Source organism: Colletes latitarsis, chromosome 14 (assembly GCF_051014445.1).
Source record: "Colletes latitarsis isolate SP2378_abdomen chromosome 14, iyColLati1, whole genome shotgun sequence".
Classification (NCBI taxonomy): Eukaryota; Metazoa; Arthropoda; class Insecta; order Hymenoptera; family Colletidae; genus Colletes; species Colletes latitarsis.
Window position 1 is genome coordinate 28,845,098 of NC_135147.1, and position 14,089 is coordinate 28,859,186.

Genomic DNA, 14,089 nt, shown 5'->3' on the forward strand with positions numbered 1-14,089 from the left:
TTTCTCCGCGCGAAGGGCGTTTCGAAATCTCAGTAGAATCATTCCGTCTATAATCAGACGTCGCTCGAGACCAACGCGTACGACGCGTTTCAACCGTTTACGAGCCAAATAATTAGTAGAAATTCTACGGAAACTATCCAAGTAACGCTCGAAAGATACATTTTTCAATTAGAACTGTTAGAATCGATTTACATTTGAACGATATAAGTGGAACAACCCACTCTTCGATCAGTCCTTTTCTTGGTACAAATTGTGGAGACAAACATTATTCAGACACTACCAAAGACGAGAATAAAGAAGAATTAAGATCTACGAGTGCGTTCGAAAAGAAAGATGGCCGCCAACTTTTCGCGGGAAGTCTCCCTGGACAAATATTATTCAGACACTTCCAAGACGAGGATAAATAACAAATTTCAAATGTTAGATAAAAGGGATTAAGATCTACGAGATTTTCAGATGGTACAAACAGGCATTGAAAGCAAACTATCGTATGAATAGGTTGCTTTCGAGGTTCGAAGAGAAAGATGGCCGCCAAGTTTTCGCGGGAAATCGCGACCAAGGCACCAAATAACAAATTTCAATAAAGAAAAAATGAGATCTACGAGATTCTACAGGTATTGAAAGAAAACTATCATGAGATCGAATGGACGATGAACAAGTTAGTTTCGAGGTACGTTAGAAAAGAAAGATGGCCGCCAAGATTCCGGCGGAAGTCTCCGTGGACCAGGATCGTTGGAAACAGGAAACAGGATGGGTCCAGGGAGCGTTTGAAAGGTAGACGTCGTGTTATCGCGCTGTCTGTTAATCTCCGCGGCTGGTTTCGAGGCATCGGGCATCTCGCGCAGAAGCAATGAGCTGTCCGTGGTCGGACGATGCGCGAGACATGCCTGATATCAGTCGAAGGACGTAGGTGGTACGAGCCGCGCCGAATCCATCGGATCTAGTTAATGTCCAGCGCTCCGTGGTCTCGGATGTCGCATCAGCTCGAACGAACCATGACAGAGGACCTGGCACGAAGCTGAACCGCGCGTACTGTCCCTTCTGTGGTTCCCCCGTTTCGAATCGTCGTCCGTTCCATCGGAGATCCATAACCCCGCGGAACAGATCGATACCACCTGAAAGAGAGAAACGATTAAAGAGGAGCAGCACGCGAGAACGAGAAGGGAGCTGTCGCCATACGGAAACGCGGGACCGTGTCGAGCAACAGCTTTCCAGCGTTTCAGATCCCTTCTGCGTCCTTCGAGATCAATCGATACGCGACTGGTCGTCGATAGTTTTCGAGTACTCGCACGTGGATCGACGGATCGAACTTGACACGGCGCGCGACTGAATAACAAACGGAGCTGTTTCGACCGGCGTAGATCAGTACGGCGAACCACGTGGACGACGCTTGGATCGTTCTGCATCGCGTTTCGCGCCAACGACCGTCTCGATCACGAGTTTAAGGGTTTCGTGAACCAATTGCAACCCCTATGGTAGACCAGGAACTGGATTCGTGGTCGAGAGACGAGATCTTTCGTCGGTTGACGTGATCCGATATTGCTTGCGCGGGGTGCTCGAGAGGTAAGTTTTTACGCATTTTTTTCGTTCGATGTTGCACCGATTCTCGATCTCCGATCGAAATAATTAAAGGATTCTGAAACGTAATGTTTCGATACCCGTCAAAAATATTTGTTTGTGTCGAATTATATAAACAAAGACAGTGTAGAATATTAGCTAAATATAGTGTATTGTAAGTTGCATCTAAACGGATGTTGGTAAAGTTTTGGTGTAACGTGGAGAATGTGATACACTTACGACCATAATACGGATCGTTAACTTCTGAGCTAGACGTAATACAGGAAACCGCAATGGAATGACAAAAAGTTTCTTCGCGTTGATTAAACTCGTAGATGTAAGATTAAATACGGAAAACGAGAAATAGATGCAAACTACGATACTCTACGTTTACTAAACTGCATACACTGACTTTGTTTATGAAACTTTTTGAAGAGAAATTAAATCCAAAGAGGGCCTGCGAAGGGTTGAAACGTTACGGTTTAATTTCTAACGACGATAAATCACTGACGACGGTCAGATTCATTTGGAATCGCTCAAAATGGCATCGATTACTTTCAGAGATAGACGAAATTCTTATCCGAATCAAGATTTCCGAGCAACGATGAAAGATAAACAACTTTTATTAAGTTTCGTGTTCGACAAGACGTTTATCTCGATTCGATCGAATAAACATTGCAAATTAATTGGTAAACTTAGTTATTGTTTGTTATCTATTACTCGAATGTGGCATTCTACGTACATTTGCTCTCAGAACATTGATTATCTCGCGTCAACAGGTGATCCTTTAATTATTTCGAACGTAGTGGAAATATTGCACCGGAAAAACTCGTTCTCGTGAGAACTGAACATTTTTTGCTTCCATTTTGTTCCACGAGCATAAGTTTCTAATTCCACTTCAGTGTTCTTCGTACGAGTAATTAATATTGCTTGCTAAAATTTTAATCCAATCATTTAATTTTAACTTTTCGCGAGAATTTCCATGTACGAAAATCACTGAAGAAACTTTTCCATAATTTACGTGATCGAATAAATCAATCTGCTTGCAACGACTGGAGGAATTACTCTATCGTTCGTTTTGTTCGCGTGACAACCAATTAGCAACGCCTGGAACATTTTTCAAAAGCTGTCTGGCCTCGCAATTCCAGCGTTAACAGACTTAAAAATATTTCTTTGTTCTTTCCTCATGAAAATATAAAATACGTAGCTTCCCTATCTGACGTAATCCGACGAGTTTACATAACTCACAATTCCCTCTATGTTCTAAAATTCAATTTGAATAACTGTCACTTGCAAAATCCACCTCGAAAATAAGCGAATCGCCGAGCAAGTATCGCTAAGGACAACACAGAATTTTTTTCGCAATTATCAAATATTTAAATCGAGATTCAAAAACAGACGAACGTTTATTAGTTTCCTTCGAAGAGAATCTGCGGATCTACCTTGCGTCTGCAAAATTTATTTCACGGTATAAGACGGAAATATCGAACGTGTTCCTTTGGAAACCACCGAGCGAATTGAAAATTAATAAAATCGATATCTGCTGTAGGTAAATAGGTTTTTGCAACGATTCGATACTGGGTATTCTATTTGAAAATGATTTATCGAGTCTAAAATATAAAGGAGTATAGTTGTTGTAACATTTATGGAACCGCAACACTCGTTGGGAATGGTGAAACGGAAATGAAACGAGGTTTCTGTATTCATGTCGGATACACACGATTCTCCAACCCCATAATCCTTGACCTTAAAACCTCGAATTCTGGACGAAACTCCTATTGAATCTACGATCGAGCATCCATCGATTTCCTATAAATTCCTCCGCAGCGACGATGGAAAAATCTCGACCTTTAAAAATCCTTCGATTCAAGGACTCGACCATCTTTCTTCGAAGCACGGTTCTGTTATCACGTGTCTGTTAGACAAATTTGCAGAATATTTAACGCGAGAGCGCTAAAAGAGGAAACCGTTAATATTTGTTCGATGATCGACTAGCAATATCGTTTTCCAATAACTCCACGTTTCACAATTTAACCTTTTCCAAGGTGTCAACGCTCGTCGCGTACACAAATTGTGCAACCAACGCTCGGAAACCAGTATCCTCGGATAATCACTGAATTTGTCATCTTTTATTCTTTGATATCACAATAATTTATGTCCACGTTTCGCAATTTGACCTTTTTAAACATGTCACTTTCTCACCCATGCATACAAATTGCAAAACATTCGTTCGATCGAATGAAACCAGTATAATCAATAGCCTCTGGAGCTTCTAGATAAATACATTTCATTTCTCACATTAAAAAAATTAATATCCACATTTCACGAAGATTTAACACTTTGTAGGAATGTGTAAATGTGTGTGACGATGGTCTGTGAAATGATAAGGTCGTTCCTGAAAAGAATGCATCTGTTTCCTCGATCGTCAACAACCGTGTTGATTAGCGACGAATTATTAATCGATTAGTGTCCATCTCATTGTGTCGATCGAAAAATAGTTTATTCGGATAAACGCTCTACGATATTAGAATTGGAATCCATAAAACGACATTGCATATTTTTTTCACGTGATTTTAATCGTTGAACGTTTTGTGAAACATCGTGAAACTTTCTGTGATTTTGTGTTGTTCGCGACGATGGAGAGTCGAAGAAAGAATCGAGTAACCGGAGATAAAAATGAATTAATTACTAGATTGATTAATGGAGACCCAGAAGTCAAAGAATGGTTGCAATTGGCATGCACTGACCATCGCTGAGAGTACAGAGAATCGAAAGGTTATTAAATTCAGTTCACTCCAAAGTAAAATTCTATACGTCAACACTTTAGATAGCTTGTAATGGCTTTAATACCGATTATAAATTGTGCTAATTAACGTGACGTGAGGTCAGAAACGTAAGTGAGATAATACTTATCGAAATCTTCGCACATGTTGCATAACATTATTGTACGAATCAATCAATAAGATTATGCTTGTTTCTGTCTACACACACATGTGTTTGAAATAGAAATAATCAAACAATAACACAAGTTATTTGTCTATAAAAATATGCGTTGAAACTTTACTAAAAAATATTTACATCTCATCTTTTTGTAAAAATGAATTGAAAATATGGAATGAAATTTTTTTCATCCATCAATCAAAAACAAATCAATCGCTATTAATAAACACGAACGCAAGTAGAAATAGCAATGCGATAGTCAGACGCTCGTACGCGTGACTGGCGAGTCTTCATCGTCAATTTTCTGAAAAACCAAGCCACGTACTAACAAATTGCCTTGCACTTTTCCAATGCATTTTTATAAATGGGATATCACGCAAAAAATAATATTAATTGACAGGGATTCTTCGATACAAAATTGAATCGAAAATGTGAAATAAATTATTTTCAAATAAAAATGAAGTATAATAAAAGTGAAATAAAATTTTAAAGGGAGACTCTAAAGACCGAAATAAGAATATCAATTTGTTGGTTAAGGCTTCGTTAAAAAATTATTAAAAAAATTAATTTCAAATCGTTCTGGAAAAATTATTTTCGGTTGCACAATCGACGGTGCCTCAATCGACAAATTAGTATCCTTATTCTTACTTGCATTGATGATTGCAGCATTAATTATAGCACAATGTTATCTATTTTAACTCGAATTAGTTGGAAGATTGCGACGTGAATAGGAAAACAATACTAAACTACGGCCACTGTTTACAGGAGCAAGTAGAAACAGTGAGTCACGATCAGACACGCTGATCACATGTAACCCAACGAATTCTTTGCTTTGACTTTCTCCAAAAACGAAGAATAATTTTGTCTCATCGATGTTTGTCGTCGTGATTAATTTCTCAAGAATCTCCGAACAATTTTGTTTGACTTGAATTTGATTTTCGAGTTGCCTTGCACGAAAATGTGGAAGGACAGTCGTGAAGAATTTATCTACTCTGTAGGCCCGAATTCGTCGTCCACGAATGGCGGCGAAAAAAATTCTAGGTGCTGCTAATTGGTACTCCGAGCCTCGCGAAATCATTAAGAGCAGCTCGACTTGGTTTCGAAAGAAGAACTACTTTTCTTGTTTGTCTCTCCTCAGGCAGCCAACCGAAGAGGAGACGCGAGAAGTCGAAGAAGAAAGAAGAAATCGAAGGATTGATTTAACCAAATCGTTTCAGCGTTAGGTCTGCTAAAACGAATTATGGAGCTGGGACAGGATGTAAAAAAGATGAAAAGTTCCGCGAATTACGTGAAGGCCATCGAAAGTGGTAGCGTACAACCGACTCAGGTGAAAAAAACGAGACGGAGTAGCTTAAAAAAACATTAATAAACTTCTGGAAAAGAGAAGGGTCACGATTACGAAGAAAGTACCGAAAGTTTCTTCGAAGATATAAATTTAAAAAAAAAACAGTGAAGTTACTGTTCTGTTTCTGTTTTCTTCCAGATTGTACTCGGTTAGTTAAGTTTGAGGAATGTTAGGCTCGTGAGAGAAGTCAGATTCGAGAATTTAAATAAAAAGATCGATTTGGATTGGAAAATGTGAAGTCGAGTAACGCGTGTCCGGTTCGATCGTTTGATTGCAGATGGTCGAAACGAAGATCTACAAGCGACGATGGCTAATTTTAATGATCTTCGTGCTGTACAGTGCCAGCAACGCGATGCAATGGATCCAATACAGCATCATATCAAACATCGTGTCGTCGTTCTACAACGTGTCCAGTTTTGCAGTGGACATGACCAGCATGATATTTATGATAACGTACATTCCATTCATATTCCCAGCCAGTTATCTACTCGACAAATTCGTAAGTACAACAATCAAAACGATCGTAGCGTCTACGACAATGGTCTCGTTCTATTGGCCATAGTCGTCGAATTTTAAATTTAATATCACACGCGCCTCAATTAAATATTCTCCGTTAATTTAATTAATTAATTGTCAAGAAACTACAGAATACTTAAAATAAGACAACCCTCTACGAAGCTCCCATTTCATTAATTATATTTTAAAGATCCAATTGCTTAAAAATACCCCCCAAACGTACAAGATTTATTTCACGACGCGTCATAATTGTTATTAATGCATCATAGATCGAGTCTTCGAGCGTAAACACTGCGACTCAATTATTATAACTCGATCGTGCGCCTAATCTAATCAGATTACTCATCGAGACGACTCCTATCTCGCGAAACCATACATGCGTACATATTTCGTTGCGTTAGAAGGCTTTTTGATAAGAGAAATCGAGGAATGTGGCAATAAAACATATCGAGAGGTAAATAAATTGCACATTCGACATTTTTGATCTCCCTCTTACGCGACTCTCAAACGAAACACTCGAGAGCCATAAACTTCGATTTAAAAAGATATTTCTTGGACTTTATTCGAGCCATTCTTCCCTTTACGTAATTGTCGAGTTAATCGTTCGATAATTCGATTTTTTAATTCGACTCGACGAACAGACGAAACTTTCGTCGTTTCTCGAAACGTTAATGTCAACCCTTGGGATTCGAAGACCTCAAATGAAAAGCACACGATCTATATCGAGCCTTTTCCCGCGAGACTAAACCTAGAACTAACAATATCTAAACCTAGCACGGAACAACCAAATGATCGAGGGATGAAAACTAAAAACTGTTTGCAACGATAGTTTCTCGACATTTCTTTTTACAGAAGTTGCATTTAAGAAGTGATTTAATTTTCAGGGTCTAAGGTATGCAGCTCTGGCAGGAGCGATTGGGACCACGTTAGGATCATGGGTGAAAGCTTTCAGCGTGAGTCCCAATCTATTCTGGCTCACTTTTATCGGTCAGACGATAGTTGCTGTGAGCCAGACCTTCATACTGTCGGTTCCAGCGCGTTTGGCGGCTGTCTGGTTCGGTCCAGATCAGGTCAGCAGCGCTTGCAGCATCGGCGTTTTCGGAAATCAGGTCAGTGATCTTCTACAAAGCTTTTCAAAGAGTCTACCTCTTGTAAAGGGCCTCCTACGCGTCATTTTTATTAACCCTTTCTGTCCCTAATCGATCACTTTAACGAAACTATCCTCTCTCACATATTTTAGTCATTTTATAATTTTCTAAATAAATGAAATTAGCAATTTTAAACCCCCATTGATAAAGCCCACAGAGATTTGACTCTATCGAGATCCCATCGTGAGTCGAAGAATAGTTCGATTAACGTTGTCTATATTTGCAAAGACAGTCCCAGTGCGCGATTACCAACAACGGGACCGAGTAAATGGATCTCCCGACATACATCCCCGTCGATCATGTTTAACGGGCACGGTTATACGTAAGTGGAACTCGAGTGGATACTACCTGCTGGGTAAAATTCTAATTCGATGGAGACAGGGTCGTACGCGAGTTAAACCGTTACGTGATTAGGTGGGAAACCGAGTGGAACCGCTCACCCACGTTTAATTTCGCGACGGGGATAGAGGGGGGGATCTAGCAGACCCCATCCAGCGAATTAAACGGCCATATTTCACGGTACGCCCCATTAAACTGCACCCCGTCGACCCCCCGTGATCCAGACGAGGTGCGAACAACGTTTCATGTCCTCCTTTCTTTTCAAAAACAGCCGTACACTGTTATTAAACAGATTAAAATTACGCTCACAATTCTGTCGCTTGCTAGTTCATTTAAATATCTATTTCGAATTGATGTTCACTGTTCCACCTCGATATTATTTATCCGATTGTTCCAATCCAATGTTTAGCTTCACCTTTTAAATCACTTCGAGCGGTGATAATCGCGCTCGCGAGCGTGCAATAGATTGTTGACCTTCTTGACCACGCAGTGTCATGGAACTCTCGAGAGTGGAACTCTCTGATGGGCTGAAAAGAATAATGATCTCTTCCTCGAAATAACAATAGTGATCGCTGAGCATCACTCGCTCTCTGGTCAACGATTTCGTTCGTATTCGTGTTGTTCGGGTAAAATACGTGCACGAGAATCCTATCAATCTCTTGTTTATCAAAATTAAGGTCTTTCTTTGGTGAAACCATTTAATAAAGAATATCATACTACTATCTAATCTAACCATAATTGTTCACAGTTGGGCATAGCCATAGGTTTCCTTTTTCCACCAATGCTGGTACCAAGCAGCGAGGACCCTAGCGACGTTGGAAGAGGCTTGCAAATCATGTTCTACATCGTGGCAGCTTTTTCCACCATCATTCTGTGCCTCATCATTTTCTGTACGTGCATTTAAACGCAACGATGCACGCTTAACTCGACGATTGGTCTCGACAATCTTATGAAAGTTAACCGTGCATTGTTTGTTTCCTTACAGTTTTCAAAGCAGAACCACCGCTGCCACCGAGTCCAGCCCAAGCTGTGCAAAGGGAAACGGAACCGACGGAGAATTTCCTGCAATCGGTGAAGAAACTGATCACCAACCTTGGTTACTTGTTGCTCTTGCTGAGTTATGGAATCAATGTTGGTATTTTCTACGCCATCAGTACTCTTCTAAACACCATCGTTCTTCAACATTTCCCGGTAAGTGCGATTTCCAGTAATACCCGGATTACTGATCGACCTCTATCCCCGTCGCTGATTCTGATCTTTTCATTCTTGTTTAATTCACTTTGTGTCGTTTTGCAGCACCACGAGAAAGATGCTGGAAGAATAGGCTTGACCATCATTTGCGCTGGAATGCTGGGTTCCGTGGTGTGTGGTATCGTGCTGGACAAAACGCACAAATTCAAGTAAGTAATTACAGAAATCCAACACGACAAATATACTCGATATATTTTTTTAAATACTTTGCAGAGAGACCACTCTGGGGGTGTACCTCTTCTCGTTCCTCGGCATGATCATCTTCACGTTCACACTGGAGAATCAAATATACATTCTTTACATAACAGCTGGTATATTGGGGTAAGTACGAAACATTAAACTGTTAAAATAAATATTTACCGGAGCCTCTAATTTAAAATACACACGTTCGAAGTCTCGCTAACAGATTTCCCCTGTAAACGATGCTTTAAATAAAATTATTAAAGTAACGCGAATGTAATTTTTTGATAGATTCTTCATGACTGGCTACTTGCCAGTCGGTTTCGAGTTCGCCGCCGAGCTGACGTACCCGGAACCGGAAGGAACGTCCGCTGGTCTGCTGAACGCTGTCTGCCAAGTGTTTGGAATCACCTTCACGATCATCTATGGTTACTTCTTAAACTTGTGGGGCGATTTCTGGGCGAACATCGTCCTCTGCGCCACCCTGGCCTTCGGAGCATTCCTCACCACCATCATTCCCAACGATCTTCGAAGACAGAACGCCAAATTTTAAACAGTCTTGCCCGTGGCTGAAGATCTACAAAATTAAAGAGCCTTCGAGAGTCGAAGGACTGATACATCAGGGATAAATGACGAATCGTTAGGGAGTCGTCGAATACCCCACGCGTTAATTTTACGATTATTCTAGGCTTCCGGTTGCGAAACGTTCGTCAGAAATACTCTTTCTTCTTTCTTTTGCAATATTTAGACGAATTATCATCGGCAATTAGTTTCACGAGAATTCAAAGCGACAGTAAACAAGGTGTAAAATGTATTTTCAGATCCTAATAGACTCCTAATCCTGACAAGACAGCAGAAAGGACATCTTCGAGCGAACAGACACACAGGAAGCCCGGAATAGTAATAACATTTTAGCAGAAATTCTAGGAAAAAGGTGAAAAGATTATTTTCGTATGTTTCTAGATAAGAATCTTTACAAATCTATTTTGATTGCCTAAACTCGTCACCCCCCGGATCTAAAACTGATCAAATCGAACCACGATTGGCCACTGAGCTGAAAAAACCGACCAAATGTGATCTACGATAAATCTTCCGCCTTTCTACGAAGCTAGCTAGTCTTTCTTAACGCGCGTAACTCGAGGAGCCTCTAACTCTTGGCCGCAGTATTCGCGTAATCTGAGGATTTCGTGTAGAAACCACGCTCTGGATCTCTTATTTCACCGTTGGCATCATCAGTATTATCGTCTGCTCCGACTCTGATGAAGCTACTTGGCGAAATATCAGCGTAGAGACACTTTCTCGATGCAGTTCTTGCATTTCGAAGCCTCGGATAATTCAGACGAGCCTCGAGTCTGAATCATAGACGTTTTAATAAAATCCAGTACACGAGAGAAGACTCAGAATGGACTTAGGGTAACAGAAAACGGTGATATCGAAGATAATAAATATTTATAGATTTTAAGGTGTTCCGAGCATCGACCTATTACTTGTTACGATTACGTTTTAAGAGAACAACTAGATCCTTTTGATGCTCGAAATTTAGAAAGCCTAGTTGTCAGAAAGAGATCGTGCTTCCCCAGTTTAATTTATCTACGATTAATTATTGTTGCAAAGAGAATGTTTTCAACGACCAATAATTATATGGATCCAAAGACGTGTCCCTAGCTCGTTTCTTGTTACGGAGTTGCTACAGAGTTCGAAGATTCGAAGAGTGGAATTTCATAGGAACATGCAATTTGATGAGAAACGAAGGAAAGCAAAGTTTACAAAATACAAAATTGGATATAGATTGTAAGAAGCGTCTTTTCGTGGCCAACTTTAGAATTAGAAGGATCGACCATTGGATGTAGAGGAATTTTTATGGACCACATGTCCCTCGAAATAATTATACGAACGACACAGAAACGCCTAAACTATGCAAACACTTTGTTAGAGCAGGATTTTAATTATCGAGTCTCGAGTATGCGATAAATTCTGATAAACCCGACTTTGCTTTCGAATGATAAACTATATCATTCGACCAGACCCAAATTTTATTTTAGATATATTTTTTTAGCAACGATCGCGTGTGGATAAGATGGACAATATTTGTATATTTCGTATACGAGTGTCAGGAACGAGATTATTGTAAATTAAAATATTCCTATAGAGATCGTAACGAGTCCTGAACGTTTGGGGCCATTCGCGAAATAATCGTAGTTATTTCAAGACCATCGAGAGAAATATTTAAATAGTTAAACCTGTACGATGGAATTGAGAGCTCAAGTCTGACGAAAGGAAGAGGTTTAAAAGTTTTAGAAAATGTATTTAAAAATTACGAGACTCCTCCTGACCATGTTTCAGCAGTTGAAATATTTAAAATTGTTTTCTTTTTCTTATATGTATAGTAGCAATTTGCATAAAATGTTATTCGACGAGAATTGTCTTCAACAGAATCACGAATTACAGTCGAGAGTGTTGTGTTTCTCTGTCACTGAAGTATTTATTATTTTGTATTATTAATATTACATATTTTTTTTTTTTTCTAAGTATTACTTTACGTTGTAAGTTTGTGCAAGTGTAGGTACGTTAGAGTGGACGAGATTATTTAGAAAATTCCATTATTCGACAATGTTTATTAAACGGAATTTTATTTGGAGAGAAAAATGTGTCGCGATTTTTATGGAACTTATTGGACTCGAGTTCTCACTTCCCGAACGCCAAAAAGACGTGATTTTCTATTACTCTAGTCTCTCGACGGTTAATCATCGCGAAAAAATGATGAGAATGTTAGTCAATTAATTGTTACGAGACGAGACAAAGTTGACAAACGATTTAAATGTTTGCGTATAGACACGTGCATGGATATGTGTATATATTTTCTGAGAATCGAATGATATATATATAAATAATATATTATATTTCCGTATACAACGTAAAAATGTATTCTTCGCAAACGATAGTTGGACAATAGAAACAGAAGTACAATTCTACCAAGTTCAAATGTTATGAAAACTATAGTTACCATATTTTCATGTAACGTTAAAATGATGTAGTGTTAATGCATTAATCCGAATTCAATTGTATTGTAAAATAATCTGCGAGAAAGATTTCTTCTCTCCAGGGAAAATCAAAGAAAATATCGTATGAAAGAAATATTAATTCGTAAAAATAAAAATAAATGAAGATTGAAACTTCTACGATAAAATTAAAAAATGAAGAATCGCAGATTAAGTTACGATCTCGTTTAACGAATTTTGCTGTATCAGCAATGTATTGTTCAAACATATCTGTGTTAGTTGATAGTACTTTGTTGAACAACGCATAATTGACAGCAGAGGAAGTATAATTCGTGAACATTCGATCTACGCTTTGTCCTTTTCTTTTTCGAGCTGAGACATTCTGCCTTTTTTTTCAAATTATTCGTACGAAAAGGTAAAGGACAAAGCGAAAATTACAATCGAACGGTTGTACCAACGAGTCCATTGGTCTTCCACTCATTTTAATTTGTACATTTTCGAACGATATTTTTATCATACACGTTGCTCTTCGTTTTTTGTAAATATATTGTCGAAACGCGATGTATACAGAGTGCCCTGCGTAATACGTTTCGAGATTTTTAATGGGAGATTCTAGGGGCCAAAATAAGGCGAAAATCAAGAATAGCAATTTGTTGATTAAGGCTTCGTTAAAACGTTAATAACTTCTTAACAAAGCTTCATTCAACAAATTGGTATTCTTGATTTTCGTCTTATTTTAGCTCCTAGAATCCCCCATTAAAATTTTCCTCAGGGGTGGCCGAACACCCTGTATTTCGCTTCTCGTCTGATGCAGAGAGTAGGCCTATTTTTAAAGCTGTTTCCCCGAGCCGGAAACACGTGACAAACAGAGAACAAAAGTATCTGTGATTGTTGACAATATTCGCGATTCAACTGTCTGAATGTGTAAAACGTTAAAAAGCTTGAAGAATTTGACAATCTCACGACTGTCTGTATAATGTTGTTTGCCTGTAGCCATGTTGGAAACGTATGGAGAAATAAATAAATTAATAAATATTTACCACGCGTCTTGTTTTACATACGAAATGAAAATTAAATCTGTTCTATTAACTAGATCTGTCTCTTTCGTTTTTCTCGCTTATACCAAATAAACCTGATAATTTTGTTAAAATAGTTTGCAAATGAAATAAGGAACCAACTATCGAAACTATGAGAAACTACGCGAAGCGGATCGCAGCCAATCTGCTAATATTATTTAGTTTTTAATTAATAATCGTATCACTGGGTAATACAATTATTAATTAAACTATAAATAATATTACCCAGGTCTCACCGCGTGGAGGTTGCTGCGAATGGAGACCCACCCTAACCGAATCCCAACCACCCTCCATTCCTAACGAACCTATACAGGGTGTTCGGCCACCGAAAAAACTTTAATGGGAGATTCTAGAAGCCAAAATAAGACGAAAATCAAGAATACCAATTTGTCGATAGAGGCTTCGTTAAAAAGTTATTAACGTTTAAAGTTCCGCCCGTACTGAATTTTTTTCTCGAAAGTGGGTAGGATTTTGAGGGTATGTCTAATGACCAAAAATGATTGTAATTGACCCCCGCAACCGAAAATAATTTGACCTTGAGCCTCAGTCAAGAAAGAAATATTCTTGATTTTCATCTTATTTTGGCCTCTAGAATCTCCAATTAAGATTTTCCCCAGGGGGTGGCCGAACACCCTGTATAACGAATAACAACCAAACACAACCAACGATGCCAACCAACATCCGCACATGTCTATTTTATATTAACAAATACGATTTGAAAATGTGAACGCGCGACTC

General features: G+C 38.9%; 1 protein-coding gene across 5 annotated transcripts in view; it reads left to right on the forward strand.

Annotated features, from left to right (window-relative positions):
- LOC143350272 (choline/ethanolamine transporter flvcr2a) overlaps positions 1-13,310 on the forward strand; it is a 39,347-nt gene extending 26,037 nt beyond the window's left edge. For 3 of the 5 annotated variants that reach the window (XM_076782265.1, XM_076782264.1, XM_076782263.1), the window contains exons 2-8: positions 6,120-6,341; positions 7,243-7,467; positions 8,594-8,735; positions 8,831-9,036; positions 9,142-9,245; positions 9,310-9,417; positions 9,568-13,310. In XM_076782265.1, coding sequence (XP_076638380.1) covers positions 6,120-6,341; positions 7,243-7,467; positions 8,594-8,735; positions 8,831-9,036; positions 9,142-9,245; positions 9,310-9,417; positions 9,568-9,829 — 1,269 coding nt within the window. In that variant the 3' untranslated portion in view covers positions 9,830-13,310. Of the gene's footprint in view, positions 1-604; positions 1,564-5,635; positions 5,825-6,119; positions 6,342-7,242; positions 7,468-8,593; positions 8,736-8,830; positions 9,037-9,141; positions 9,246-9,309; positions 9,418-9,567 lie in introns of those variants that run through there. The other 2 variants (XM_076782261.1, XM_076782266.1) reach the window with 2 other exon arrangements.
- Positions 13,311-14,089: the final 779 nt, after the last annotated feature.